General features: G+C 41.3%; 1 protein-coding gene and 1 long non-coding RNA gene across 7 annotated transcripts in view; one reads left to right on the top strand and one right to left on the bottom strand.

Annotated features, from left to right (window-relative positions):
- Nucleotides 1-7,491, bottom strand: part of LOC308622495 — an 81,737-nt gene extending 74,246 nt beyond the window's left edge. For both annotated transcript variants that reach the window (XR_014016646.1, XR_014016647.1), the window contains exon 1: nt 7,424-7,491. This is a non-coding gene — a long non-coding RNA (uncharacterized lncRNA). The remainder of the gene's footprint in view (nt 1-7,423) is intronic.
- A 110-nt stretch (nt 7,492-7,601) lies between these two features.
- Nucleotides 7,602-9,787, top strand: CYCS (cytochrome c, somatic). 5 transcript variants are annotated; one of them, XM_081243720.1, is made up of 3 exons: nt 7,602-7,737; nt 9,089-9,265; nt 9,379-9,787. In XM_081243720.1, the coding sequence occupies exons 2-3, from the start codon at nt 9,097-9,099 to the stop codon at nt 9,525-9,527; spliced, it is 318 nt and encodes a 105-aa protein (XP_081099846.1). In that variant the 5' UTR covers nt 7,602-7,737; nt 9,089-9,096; the 3' UTR covers nt 9,528-9,787. The 5 variants fall into 5 exon arrangements, with proteins under 5 accessions (XP_081099846.1, XP_081099850.1, XP_081099849.1 ...); XM_081243724.1 differs by lacking the exon at nt 7,602-7,737 and adding an exon at nt 7,766-7,824; XM_081243723.1 differs by lacking the exon at nt 7,602-7,737 and adding an exon at nt 7,805-7,828.
- Nucleotides 9,788-13,887: the final 4,100 nt, after the last annotated feature.

Below are 13,887 nucleotides of genomic sequence, written 5' to 3'. Positions count from 1 at the left end.
CTTAGAGCTTGTGCTCCAAAACAAGAGAAGCCACTGCAATGAGAAACCCGTGCACCGCAACAAAGAGTAGCCCCCGCTCCCTGCACTAGAGAAAGCCCACGCGCAGCAACGAAGACCCAACGCAGCCAATAAATAAATAAATAAATTTAAATAAATAAATAAATAAATAAATAAAATGCCAATACGATCACGTATTTTAAAAAAATGAGTTAATGTCTAACTTCGTCTCTGATCTCTCAATCTGGAATCATTCTCCTTTTGTCTAAAGAACACCTTTCAGAATTTCCTTCAGTGTGGGTATGCTGGTAGCAAGCTCAGTTTTTGTTTGAAATGTCTTTATTTTTCTTTCATTCTTAAGAGATATGTTTGCCAGATAAAGAATTTAACTTGACAGTTATTTTATTTCAGTACGTTGAAGCTATCCATATACTGTCTTCTGGCTTCTATTGTTGCTGTAGAAAACTTAACTGTCTAAAAGGTCTTCGAATGTGTTTTTCTCATTTTGCTTTATTATCTTTGTCTTTGGTTTTTTACAGATTTGGGAAACACAGGGTTTCTTGAATCTCTGGACTTATATCTTTCAAATATTGCTTCTACCCCATTCTCTCTTCTCTCCTTCTGGGACCCTATGAAAAGTACATTATACATTATCACCATATCCTCCTAAATTTTTTTCTTTTTTTGTATTATTTTTTAATCTTGTATTCTCTTCTGTTTTCTATCAGTTCCAAAATTTCTATTTGATTCTTTTTCACATTTGTTATGTCATATTTTTTGAAAATATACTTTCCAGTTCCCTTCTAAAATTTTCAAGCCTGGCTTTTATCTCTAGAACATAATAAACAAATGTTTTATAGTCTGCCTGATAATTCCAAAATCTGGAGTCCCTATGATCTCTTCCTTGCTTCTGCTGGTTTTCACTCATATTGTGTATCTAGTTATCTTTCTTTCTTTGCTGAGCACTTTATCTTAAAACTTTATTGTAGAAATAATTTGAGATCTAGTCTGATTTTATCTTCTTCCAGAGAGAATTTTCATTTGGTTTTGCCAGGTGGCTGAAGGCAACAGAATTCCTTACTCCATATTCAAAATTTTAGGTTTCCCTTGGCTAACCAGAAAAGAAGTCAGGCTACAAACCTTGTATGAACTGTTTTCCTTCCAGTTCACCCTCACACCCAGGGTGCAGCCCTTTGAAATGCTGACCTAATGCAAGAGTTGTTTACCAGGTACCAGGTTCCATAACCTCTGCAAGAGCTGAATTGATATTATAGAGATATAGGTAGATACCTAGATATCTATAGATAAATAAGCATGTGGCTGTTATCACCTAGTGTGCCCAGTGATCTCTGCATCATAGTATTTACACACTTGGGAAGGCCCCTCCTACATTGTACCAGCGTTAGTCTCTGTGACCAATGGTAGAAGTGATGGTATATCATAAGATTATAAAAGGTTATAAAAGACTGGCCTCTGTCTTGGGTTCTCTATCTCTCAGTCTGGGGGAAGCAAGCTTCTACAGTGTAAGCAGTCCCATCCAGAGGCCTTCAGCCAAGAGCCAACAAGGAACTGAAGCCTGACAACCATACAAATGAGCTTGGAATTGGATTCTCCAGTCTTATTTGAGCTCTCTGTCCAACAGTTTGTGACTACAAACTCCTGAGACCCTGAGCCAGAATCGGAACACAGCTGAGTTGCTTCCAGATTCCTGACCCACAGAAACTGTTAGATGATAAATATGTTTGTGTTTTAAGCTGCTGAGTTTTAGGGTGACTTGTTATGCAGTAGATAACTAAAACACCCAGCTTTTCAAATTGTCTTCAGCAAAGAGTTCATCTGCATTAACTACTCTGTTGTTCCTGGAAGCAGAACTTTTGACATTCTGTTTATTTTTCTGCTTCCCTAACATCTTCAGGATTGGGTAAATTTTTAAATTCCATTTTACCTTTAAGTGTTTCAGAAGTTATACACTCTATTCCTATCCATTTAGTGGTTATGCTTAAAGTTTTAACATGACTACTTCAAGAACAATATATTGAACTTAAAACTAAACTCTGGGGGCTTCCCTGGTGGCGCAGTGGTTGAGAATCTGCCTGCTAATGCAGGGGACACGGGTTCGACCCCTGGTCTGGGAGGATCCCACATGCCGTGGAGCAAGTAGGCCCGTGAGCCACAACTACTGAGCCTGCGTGTCTGGAGCCTGTGCTCCGCAACAAGAGAGGCTGCAATAGTGAGAGGCCCACGCACCGTGATGAAGAATGGCCCCTGCTTGCCACAACTAGAGAAAGCCCTCCCACAGAAACGAAGACCCAACATAGCAAAAATAAATAAATTAATTAATAAACTCCTACCCCCAACATCTTGTTTAAACAAAAAACTAAACTCTGATCATACTCTCCCATCTTAAATGTTACAGTGAATATTTTAACTACTTTGGCTTTTACTTTCCAAATTAGACATTTTTATTTTTTATACAGTTAATGTTTTCATTAGATTTATCCACGTATTTATTTTATTTTTATTTATTTATTTTTTTGCGGTACGCGGGCCTCTCACTGCTGTGGCCCCTCCCATTGCGGAGCACAGGCTCCGGACGCACAGGCTTAGCGGTCATGGCTCACGGGCCCAGCCACTCCGCGGCATGTGGGATCCTCCCGGACCGGGGCACGAACCCGTGTCCCCTGCATCGGCAGGCGGACTCTCAACCACTGCGCCACCAGGGAAGACCCCACGTATTTACTTTTTTCACCCTTCCTTCTTGAATTTCAGGCTTCCTTTGGGATAATTTTCTACCTTTTTTGAAGTACATTCTTTAGAGGTTTCTCTAGTAAGAAACTGTTGGTGATAAACTCTCACTTTGCTTTTCTGTAAATATTTTTTGCCTTCATTCTTGAATAAAGGTTTAGCTAGATACATAATTCTGGCTTTACACCTATTTTTTCAATCAGTTGAGATGTTAAGGACTTCTATTTTTTACTCTACTGCTTTACTTTACTATTCAGCTACTCTACTGACTTCTGGTTTTCATTGTTGCTATTGAGAAACCTGTTATACGTCTATTTGCGATTTTTTAAGTAGATAATATTTTACAACTGATTTTTTTTTTTTTTTTTTTGGCCACACCGCATGTGGGATCTTAATTCCCTGACCAGAGATCAAACCTGTGCCCCCTGCAGTGGAAGCACAGAGTCTTAACCACTGGACCCCCAGGGAAGTCTCTATACCTGATTATTTTAAACACTTCTCCTTGTCTTGAGGGTTCTGATGTTCCACCAATATGTGTCTTAATGTTGATTTTGTTTATCCTGCTTGCATTCATGTGCTTCCTGAATCTGAGACTCGTGTCTTACATCAGTTTTGGAAAATTCTCAGACACTATATTGTCAAACATAGGCGTCTCCCCAATTTTCTCCATTTTATTGTTCTGGAACTCTAAATAGACCTCCTTGTTCTATCTTTCCTATGTCTTAACTTCTCTAATTTCTCTTTTCTATAGTCTACCATTTGTTTTCTATATTACCTTTAGTAATTTCTTTATATCTACCTTCCAGTTCATTATTTCTTTCATTTGTGTCTTTTTTAAAATTGTTTTTAAACTGTGCTTTGTGGCCCATTCTTTTGAGTTTTTAAATGTGGGATGGCTGGCCATATTTACTTATTTTATATTTTTTAAAAACCAATTAATCTATAATCCAATCACTCAAATATTATCAAAAACCTCTACCTACCTATATGCTCCTCCTCATTCCATTCCCTGGCCTGCCCTCTCAGAATTACAGTATGTATTTGTGTTTATCATTTCCTTTAGTTGTAGCTAAGGCTTAGATTTGCTTGTCCTTGAATTTTCTATAAAGCTTATCATACTATATTAAGTTTATTTCAATGATTATAACTTTAATTTACCAAAATTATCTTTGGCTCTTTTTAAAATCTGCCACATTATTTTTGATAGTCCCTTGTTTGTTGCAAGTTTCTGTTTATCTAAATGTTTTCAATGTCATTTCATACTATACGTTGTAAAGATAAATAAAAATTATTTTTTCTGTTTATAAAGGACAAAGAAACGATTTCTGCTCTCTCCCTCCTTCTAAGAGTGTTTCCTAGGAAACTCTAAAGAGCCTAAATTCTCACTCTAACCTTTTGGAATATAAATAAGTCTCTCTGAAGGCCTGGGCTTCAACTGTTTTGAAATGTAAACACCTAGGCAGATACAGCTTCACCTTGGGAGCTTAATGTAGGTGTAACCATTTGTTTCTCAGGAAAATAAAAGTTTTATTTTTCTTTTAGATGAGGACAACTAATTAAACAAATGGCTACCACAAATCCCAAGTGAACTTAGGGTGAAGGAATGTGAAAAAATAAAAACTTAACTAAGAAGGATCTGGCCACAAACTGTGATGTCAAATCCTCCTATGGAAAACAAGTTACTATTAATCCAAATAATAAGTGATAGTCGTGCTGCCAAATGGAAAATAGGGTACTACTGATCCCAAACCCTCATGTTATATGCTAGCTAAAAATAGCATGAGAGAAAAGGATTATAATTAGCTTAGCTGTATAAATTGTGTGAGGTCTTATTCTGATTTGGTAGTTTCTTGTGGATTACCTATATACAGCTATTTTATAATGTGCTTATTCAACAATAAATGTGTTTGCTTTCTTTCCACAGTGATGTGAAGAGGTCTCTCTTTGTTGGTAAGGTTTTTACTTCCCCAACGATATCTAATAATTCCAACACCTATGGACTGTAATTTTTCTCTTTGTTGTTTCTCATCATCATCTCATGCTTGGCATTTCTTAAGAGTGTGGGAATTCAAGGGGCCTGGGTTGAGACATTCCTCTGGAAATTTGAGTTTGTTTTTGCCAGACACCAGAATACACTGCCCATACACAACTACTTTGCTCATTTTTCTGCTAGAGGTTCCTCAGACCATGCAGGTAAAATAAAATCAAACCCTAAACCTGCATGAGGGCAGACCTGTGGTTATGAATTATCAGGGGATACTTTTTCCTCCCACCCAGTACCTAAGGCCAAGCCAGACAAGACTACCTTGGTTCTTCCCTTTGCCAGTAAGCAGACTATATTTTATCCTTTAGATTCAAGTGTTCCAGCGTTATGCAGGGGTCTCAGCCAACCTTCCCCTCCCCTCTCCCCCACTCCTCCCTTGTATAAGCTTTACTTCTATTCCAGAGCTGCTCCTAAAGCCTAAGGCTCTTTCACTTCAGCAAACGTCCATAAGGTGGCTCTAGAAATCAGCTTATGCTTATCACAGTTTTCAGTTCTTATTCCCTGCCCCACCCCTGCCCCCAACCAGATTTCCCTCACTTTCTTGCAGCCTCATTATATTTTGATTTGAGGGGGTGGTATTTTACTCGATTTTTTTCATCACGAAGGTTTTTAAAAATATGTCACCCATTGTGTTGCTGGAAGGAGAAATCTAAGGCATTTGTTTTATAATGGTTATACCTCTTACCAGCCACTACTCTAGGAAAAGATGGAGGTGGAGAGAACAGATATATGAATACGAAACAGAGCAACTTGCAGAATATTACTGTTTTCCTCAACTAATTCTCTCAGGTATCTTGAATACACTGTAAGCACTATGAATCTCTTTAGAACCTGAATACACGATATTAAGCACACATTTTATGGTATCTGCTTTACTACAGGAATGTACCAAGTGTTCATTTTTGCTCTTGTTCTCTTTCTCCTCATTTTCCCATTACTTTCAATAACAAGACTCTTAATCCACAATTTCCTTAGTTAAAAGTATTAAGAACTTCTGGTTTTCTATTCTCCCCCTCATAGGAATAAACTTGAAATGTCAGTCAATTCACTAAGCCAGTTGATTTATTGCTACTTCTACATGACCTGCAGTACCCGCACTATGCTGTTACTCCCCATCAGTCCATTGAACAAAGACTAGTAACTTCTGATACCACAAACACAGAAGATTTTAATAGGACAATTACCTATTTAAGGACCAAGTATTCTTTTAAGGGATATGGGGATATCCCTTAAGGGATAAGGACTTGGCTTCAGAAGTATAGGCTGAATTTGCAAAGTGTTGCTAAGTTTGGTCTTTCAAAAACTTGGGTACCTAGCCAAATGAGCCTACTTCAGTAGTACACTTAAACACAATCTTGGTCCCCTCCAAAAGGCACAAAATGTCTTGAATATTCAAGTTGTGATTTCTGCTCTGTTTTATAGCACACTTCTGTGGCAGCAGTGTGTGAGATTAGAGAGAGGGAAATGGGAAATCGGAACACAGTTAGAAAACAATAAAAATAATCTAGTCATATGGGGAAATAAATGGTCTGGAGCAAAAATTATAGGAACTGTGGTTTAAAAGGGATCTGAGGCAATCTAGGTTAACCTCCTGGTATCTATTGCTTAATCTGGAGGCGAGAGGAAGATGGTAGAATGTTAGCTCCACCAGAGAAGAAGTCCCCGCTGATTACTCCACGTTTCTAGACAGTGCCTGGCACATAATATGCATTCAGTAAACACTTGACTGAATGAATACGGCAGCGTTAGACAGAATATGGGAAAGGAGGAAAATGCATTCGAACTCGGGGGCTTAATTTGAGGGAGAAGGGAGTCGAGAAATTTCCCACTGACAAAACGGAGCATGTCAGGAAGGGGAGCTAGTTCTGGAGGAAAAGTATGATTACCGGAAGTTGTAGTGATCAAAACTGCATTTCTAATATTAGAATTAGAATTTCTAATATTAGTTACCCAATCAGGGGTTATTTATCTAAAGGCCAACCACATTAGTTTAATTGAATATGACCTTCGCCTAGGTTAGCTGGGATGCAAATTCTCTCTAGATTTCCAAGAATTCTCTAACCACGTAAAAATGTTTCTTCCTGGAGGCTGTTCGCACCCACTCCTCGCTCTTTCTGCACACAAACGCGAGAAGCAGGTGTTGGCAGAAAAGAAGCCGGCGGCTGAAGGACCGGAGCTATAATCCAGTCTCTGCCTCAGCTGCCGCACCTGCCCCAGTCTTCTAGGCTCCATCAAGGGGAGATTTGGAAGAAGATCACTTAAAGTCATAGGGTGGAAGCAAAACAAGCACAAGGTCAGGAGCTCGTGTCCAACTCTTGAACTCCTGGTTTCGGGTTATTTCTCTGGGGTGCAGCTGGCGCCAGCCGCGGAGATACGACCGAGTCTGGGTAAAGGTCGCCAGGTGAAGGGATGATAGCCAGGAGACCTCTAGGTTTGTCAAAGTTGACCGTCTCCCTCTAAGCAGGCAAAACTTGCGGCTCAAACAGCATTACATCAACCAGCAGGAGACCCGTTACCTTACAGGCTAATGCCCTCGATCCACCCCTCGACTCCGCTCCACCCTCCCCGTCGGCACGCGCATGCACCCTAAGGCCCGAGGTGATGTCAGCCCCTCCCGGCACAACCCCGGTGTCGTACCTCTAATGGCCTGTCGTAACTGCCGGGAGGAAAAGGCCGGGAGAGGAAGGGCATTCACGCTGTTCCCCTCACAGTACTAGCCGGCATGCGCGCGCGCAGGGTCCTAACTCAGCCCCGGAGACCCGAGCCAATGGGGCGCGGCGACGTCACTACGTATCAGTTCGCCGGGCCTCACGTCAGGAGGGCAGAGGGCGGAGCCAGTTTGGTTGCACTTTCACCCGTACTTAGACGCGGACCGGCGTGTCCTTGAGATTAGAAAGCGGGACGTTTGGCTTGGGAGCGGGAACGGCTTAGTCGTACACGGAGAAAGAACGGTGGGCGCGGGGCGCGGACGCCACGGCGGGCGAGAAACCGAGCCATGAGGGCGCGCGCCTGCGTGGGGGGTGCGCGTGTGGACTGAGGCCCGTGAGCGGGGGCCGGGTGGGGGACAGGGAGTGGGGGGCCCCGGACTGCGCCCGGCCCGGCGGGCTACGGCGTGAGGTGGGGCGGGACCCTAACTAGGTCGTGGCGTGGTCTCGGTCAAGGTCCTGAAAGCTCGGAGGCGGCTTGTTCGCGGTTCCTTCCGAGACGCGGGCCCTCCGTTGTCGGGACTGCGGGGCTATGACAATCATAGACAAGATTTCCTCCGGAGTGAGGGCGGGAGTCGGGGGACGGTGCGCAGCGCTTCACGTCCTCTTTCCAAGAGAGCAGAAGCTGCTGCTCTTCCAATAAGTCATTACTTTTCTTGGCCACCTGTCGCTTCCCCCCTTAACCTGCTCAGGCACCTCGGAGAGGTAGGTTTCATCACAGTCTCCTTGAAACTGGCTTGGATGGATGACCTCGTGGTCTCCCCCGGGGATCCCAGAGCTGGAGAATGGGCATTCCCGGGGAGACCTCAAAAGCCTGCTGCTGGCCTCCCACCCACAGCAAGGCAATTTAGAGGGACCTGAGCAGGCTGAATCAACCATTATCTCCCTTTTTGTAAAAATGTATTTTGCCTTATCTTCAGAGAGAGGTGGCTTTAAATTGTAGTATGAATAATTAGACCGCCTTAAAAGTTGGAATTTTGGTGGTTTGGGTTTAATATATTCATAGTTCAGCTTATTCAGATTTGTGACTTTGTGACCTTGATGTCATCTTTTGAAATAGGTTCCTAATTTGCTTTCATCACTTATGTCAACTGGAAAAAAATGCACAGCGTAAGAGTTGTAAGTTCTATTTGGGGCAAAATGGGGACCAGAGACTGCGAGACAGCATTTCTTTTTTTTTTTTCTCGGCCCCAGCATGTGCTTGTGGGATCTTGGTTCCCCAACCAGGGGTTATTTATCTAAAGGCCTGTTTTGCCAGTTTTTCCCAGACCACAGAGTGCCTCATTCCTGATCTCTACCCTGAACTTTTCAGGATGTGTTGAAGGTCAGCAGCTGCGGTGGCTTGTGCCTTCATGCTCATAGAGGCAGATGTCAAGTGCCAGTTTTTAGTTGACACACACACAGAGACGTGTTTTTAAGGAAGTTCTACCAGATAGTGTTTTTTGTGTTAAAGAATCTTTTGCAAGTGAACTAAGTAAAACAAAATTCAACCTGGTATATAATGTCATAAGTTTGCAGTGAGTTAGTGGCTAGAGTTGATCATTGGTTTACACTTTTTTTACTTGGAGAAAAAATTAATTGAGTCTTTCATTTTTAGATTTAAAAATGGGTGATGTTGAGAAGGGCAAGAAGATTTTTGTTCAGAAGTGTGCCCAGTGCCATACTGTGGAAAAGGGAGGCAAGCACAAGACTGGGCCAAATCTCCATGGTCTGTTTGGGCGAAAGACAGGTCAGGCTGTCGGATTCACTTACACAGATGCCAACAAGAACAAAGGTAAGAGGGGGGCCATTGTTAACTAACATAAGCACAAATTGCATGAATGTAACCTTTGGTAAACACTTTTTCAGGAGTGTGACATACTTAACAATACATCCCTCCTTGTTTAGGCATCACCTGGGGAGAGGAGACGCTGATGGAGTATTTGGAGAATCCCAAGAAATACATCCCTGGAACAAAAATGATCTTCGCTGGCATTAAGAAGAAGGGAGAAAGGGCAGACTTGATAGCTTATCTCAAAAAAGCTACTAATGAGTAATAGTTGGCCACTGCCTTATTTATTATGAAACAAATGTCTCATGACTTTTTATGTGTACCATATTTAAATTGATCTCATACACTAGAATTCAGACCATGAATAGCTGATGTAATATTTCTGTCCTGATTTAAATAAGATTGGCTTGTGGCTAAATGAATATGGTCAGCTTTTTGAATTTTGATAGTAATTCTGGTTCAGCAAGTACTATCCCTGTTTTCCCCTTCTAAAGAGATGATTAAACTTGAATAAGGAATGTTAAACTTTTCAGGGATATGGTGAATGCCTTCTCAAACCCTATAGGAGATTGGTTTTATATTTAGATTTCTATAACTGGTTATATTAATATATTTAAATATTGAGAAGCTCCCTTCACTGTCTCATAGACCAGCAAGATTCACCTGTGTTTCAAGTTGTGTTCATTCACCTGTTAAGGCAAGGGCTGAAGATACACTGAGAATGTCCACTTTATCTTTTTGGTCCTAAATATGCCAAATTAATTAAAATTCTCCATCTAAAATATTGCATTTTACTTAATGAAGGGCATTTTAGTGTGGTTTATGTATAGCATCAGATAAAGAATATTTAGTACTTCTCACATTTTATAGATGATCTTTAAGATCAGATGCTTTTAAAATTCACTGTGACATGATAGGTTGGGAAACTTGCTTGTGAATTCTTTACAAAGTCAGATTAAGTTATAATTCAGGATTGTCTTTTAAACAGGTATTCAGAAACACAACTGTAGAACTACTGTAGATGTGTGATTGGTAATGATGCTTTTGCCAACTCAGAAGGGTTACGGTAGAGGAGCTCTATCATTAGCACAGATTTGTAAATTATCTGATCATAAGGCTTGAGAATTAAAAACAAAGTCACAGATCATGATTTTTCTAATGTGCTTGATTTAATGACATACCAAGATGGTTGAAAAATATAATACCTCAAAATACGCAGCATTATTACTCGTCATAGTACTAGATTGTGTTTACTTGGTCTTCTAGGACAGCCTGCCCCAGAACACTTCAGTAATCCATCTGGTTTCTTTGGCCAGAATGAGCACTGCAGCATTTATGCCAAATGTAGAAAGAAGAATGTGTTTCTGGCCATAGTTTTGTGGTATGTACAGTACATGGTTGTAGTATATGTACTAAATTATTTTATACACAGTTTGTGCATGTTTAGAGTAGTCCCTAGAAACTTTATGGAATGGTGAGCTTGAACTAAGCCATAAAGAATGCTGAGAGAAATTCTCGGTGGGGGAAGTAAGTCTGTGCCGGTGGTGAGAGCCATCTCTTTGTGTAACAGTGAGGAAACCAGGAAGAAGCCTTACCAACAGTGATGGGGATGAGTAGGTGGGCCTGTAAGGCCTGGCAAAACACTTTGTAACTTGTGAATCTTATTTTCAATCATTGGAGAAATGTGAGAAAGCAGTCAGTCTGGAAACATGTGCAGAAACAGTTTGAGGAAGCAAAAGAAAGCCTGCTGTAATTCAGATGGTATCCAGAGATGGTGTAGGAATTAGCTTCTGAGAGAGTTCTGGACCAATATGGGAAGACATGGAGACCAGGGAACTGATTTATTTCTGTGTTTCCCAAGTCAACTATGGCCTATGCTGGCAGAGAATTGCTGAGTCCCTGCTGCTTTCTAGGCCAGTTGTACTCAATAAGTGCCTCTAGTGATTTATAAGTTCCTATAGTTAATTCAAAAGAAGGGACATTCCTAGCTGTAAGGGGTGTGTGCTCTCTTAGAAATAAAGAAACCCAAAGAGCTAGCACTGTATAACCCATATGTCTTTATTCCTAGTGTTTCTTCATAGGTGGCTTGGTGAGTAGTATCAAAAGTGAGAGCCAGGTGTATTTAAGAAGTGTTTCTTGCAGGTGCCCCCTATATTCTGGATTTTGTCTAGAATAGCACTATCCAATACCACTTTCTGTGATGACAGACTGAATATGTGCTGTCCAGTTAGCCACCAACCAGGTGTAGTTATGGAATTTGGGTAGTGTGGCTACAGAACTGAATTTTTAATTTTATTCAACTTTAATGAGTTTAGGTTTGCGTAGCCACAGATGGCGAGAGTGTTGACAGCACAGGTCTAGAACTAGAACCATGCATGGTCTATAACAAAAGTGCTTCCTCTGAACTCTTTGTTTTCTTAATCTAGGATTCTTACAAGTACACTAAGTGCCCTGGAACACTGATTCCAGTTCCTGTCTCTAAATCTGATATGCTCACCTTTATAATTTTACCATACATTCTACATATTCCATTCATAAGTTGGCAATTTATTTTAGTTAGGTGTTATTCTCATGGTATGTAGGGATACACCTTTTTGTCATCCTTTTCCTCAAACTTTTCTTCAGTTTCTTTTTTTATTTTTTATTGTTAATTAATTAATTTATTTTTGGCTGCTCTGGGTTTTCGTTGCTGTGCACGGGCTTTCTCTAGTTGTGGTGAGCGGGGGCTACTCTTCATTGAGGTGCACAGGCTTCTCATTGCGGTGGGTTCTCTTGTTGCGGAGCACGGGCTTCAGTAGTTGTGGTTCATGGGCTCTAGAGCTCAGGCTCAGTAGTTGTGGCACACGGGATTAGTTGCTCCGTGGCACGTGGGATCTTCCCGGACCAGCGCTGAAACCCGTGTCCCCTGCATTGGCAGGCAGATTCTTAACCACTGCACCACCAGGGAAGTCCCTCTTCAGTTTCTTTATAGACATTATATTGTACATTTTTGCTTTAACCCCTAAAGATTGGTGTAAATTGAAAATGGTGTGATGAAATTCACATGCTGTCTATGAAGAGGCCTTACCAGTGGCTCGCCCTCCCCAGTTGACTAGGCTAAAGCTATTTCATATCAATCAAGGTCACACAAGAGTAAACCAAAACCAACTTAGCTACAACTTAGCTTCATTTCTAGTGATGAGGTCTTTTAGCTCTTCATATTAGAGTACCTTGAGATACCAAGTAAGATTGCTGAGCACAGAATAAGAGTGGCTATTAAGGTACAGTTCATACAGGCAAGGCTGATGCCTATATGAACTAAAGTTGGCTATTTTAGTCGCATTAGAGGTCTCAGTATTGGAACTGGAAGAGATCTTAGAGATTCTTAGAATCCAGCTGCACTATTATACAGATGAGAGGTGAAGTTAAACTTATTTAGGCTCAGGAAACTATGGGAACTACTCAGTTGAGCTGGACCACTAACAGGACCTGGTAGTCCAACCTAGCAAATCACAGAGCAGGGGAACTGAGGCATATGGCAGATACCTGGGTTTGGAGAGGGATAGGGTTAGTAACACCTATTAGTAACTCAGTCCTGAAACACCCCTACAGTGAGCTGTGACGCCTTCCTCTTGAGGAACTGAGGTATGCTGTGGGCAGGAGGCAAGTAGCCTGGGGTGGGACATAGCCCATACCCTTTCCAGAGTGTTGCTCCCTTCCCACATGTGAGGAGCCCTCCTGCCTGGGAGCTTACTTGAGGGGTTCTGGACCCAAAGTGGCCATAGTCAGGTGCTCTTGCTCCAGTGACCTGGTTACAAAGTCCTCACTTAGGGGAGGGGAACATGCCCTGCCTCCTTTTCCATCCCTCTGGATTTGTTACCATTTTTCTTGCACTCAACACCTGCCAATAAAGATTGTCTACACTGTAAAATAGATAGCTAATGGGAAGCAGCTGCATAGCACAGGGAGACCAGCTTGGTGCTTTGTGACCATCTAGAGGGGTGGGATAGGGAGGGTGGGAGGGAGATGCAAGTGGGAGGGGATATGGGGATATACGTATACATATAGCTGATTCACTTTGTTATACAGCAGAAACTAACACAACACTGTAAAGCAATTATACTCCAATAAAGATGTTTAAAAAATGTATACTAAGAAAGATTAAAGAAGTAAAAAAAAACATTATTTACACTGGAAAAAACTAGCTGAATGACATAGCTGAAACCACCACCAAGATACTTTGACCACAGTTTGGTCTTAGTCTAACCCCATTTTACCAGACATATAAATGGGCTGCTTCCTTTTTGCTCTTTATTCATTAGAAATGTGCCTGTGTTCACATTGGTGCCATTAAATATGTGTCTATAGCTGGAAGTGTCCTTTGAAAAACAACCATTGGACTAGTTAATTTTATTTGTGGTGTAACAAAGAATGCTGGGTTTGGGATTGGAAAATACGTGTTTAGAGTAGGGGTTAGTAAGCAGCCCATTGTCCCAAAGTTTTTGTAAATAAAACTTTATTGGAACATGGCGACATTTATTCATTTATGTCTTATCTAGGGCTGCTTTTGTGCTACAACATCAGAATTGAGTAGTTGCAACAGAGACTGTATGGCCCACAAAGCCTAAAATAGTGACTGGTGCTCA

This window comes from Mesoplodon bidens (genome assembly GCF_964165515.1).
Source record: "Mesoplodon bidens genome assembly, chromosome: 9".
Lineage (NCBI taxonomy): Eukaryota > Metazoa > Chordata > Mammalia > Artiodactyla > Ziphiidae > Mesoplodon > Mesoplodon bidens.
This window is presented reverse-complemented; position numbering and strand designations above follow the sequence as displayed.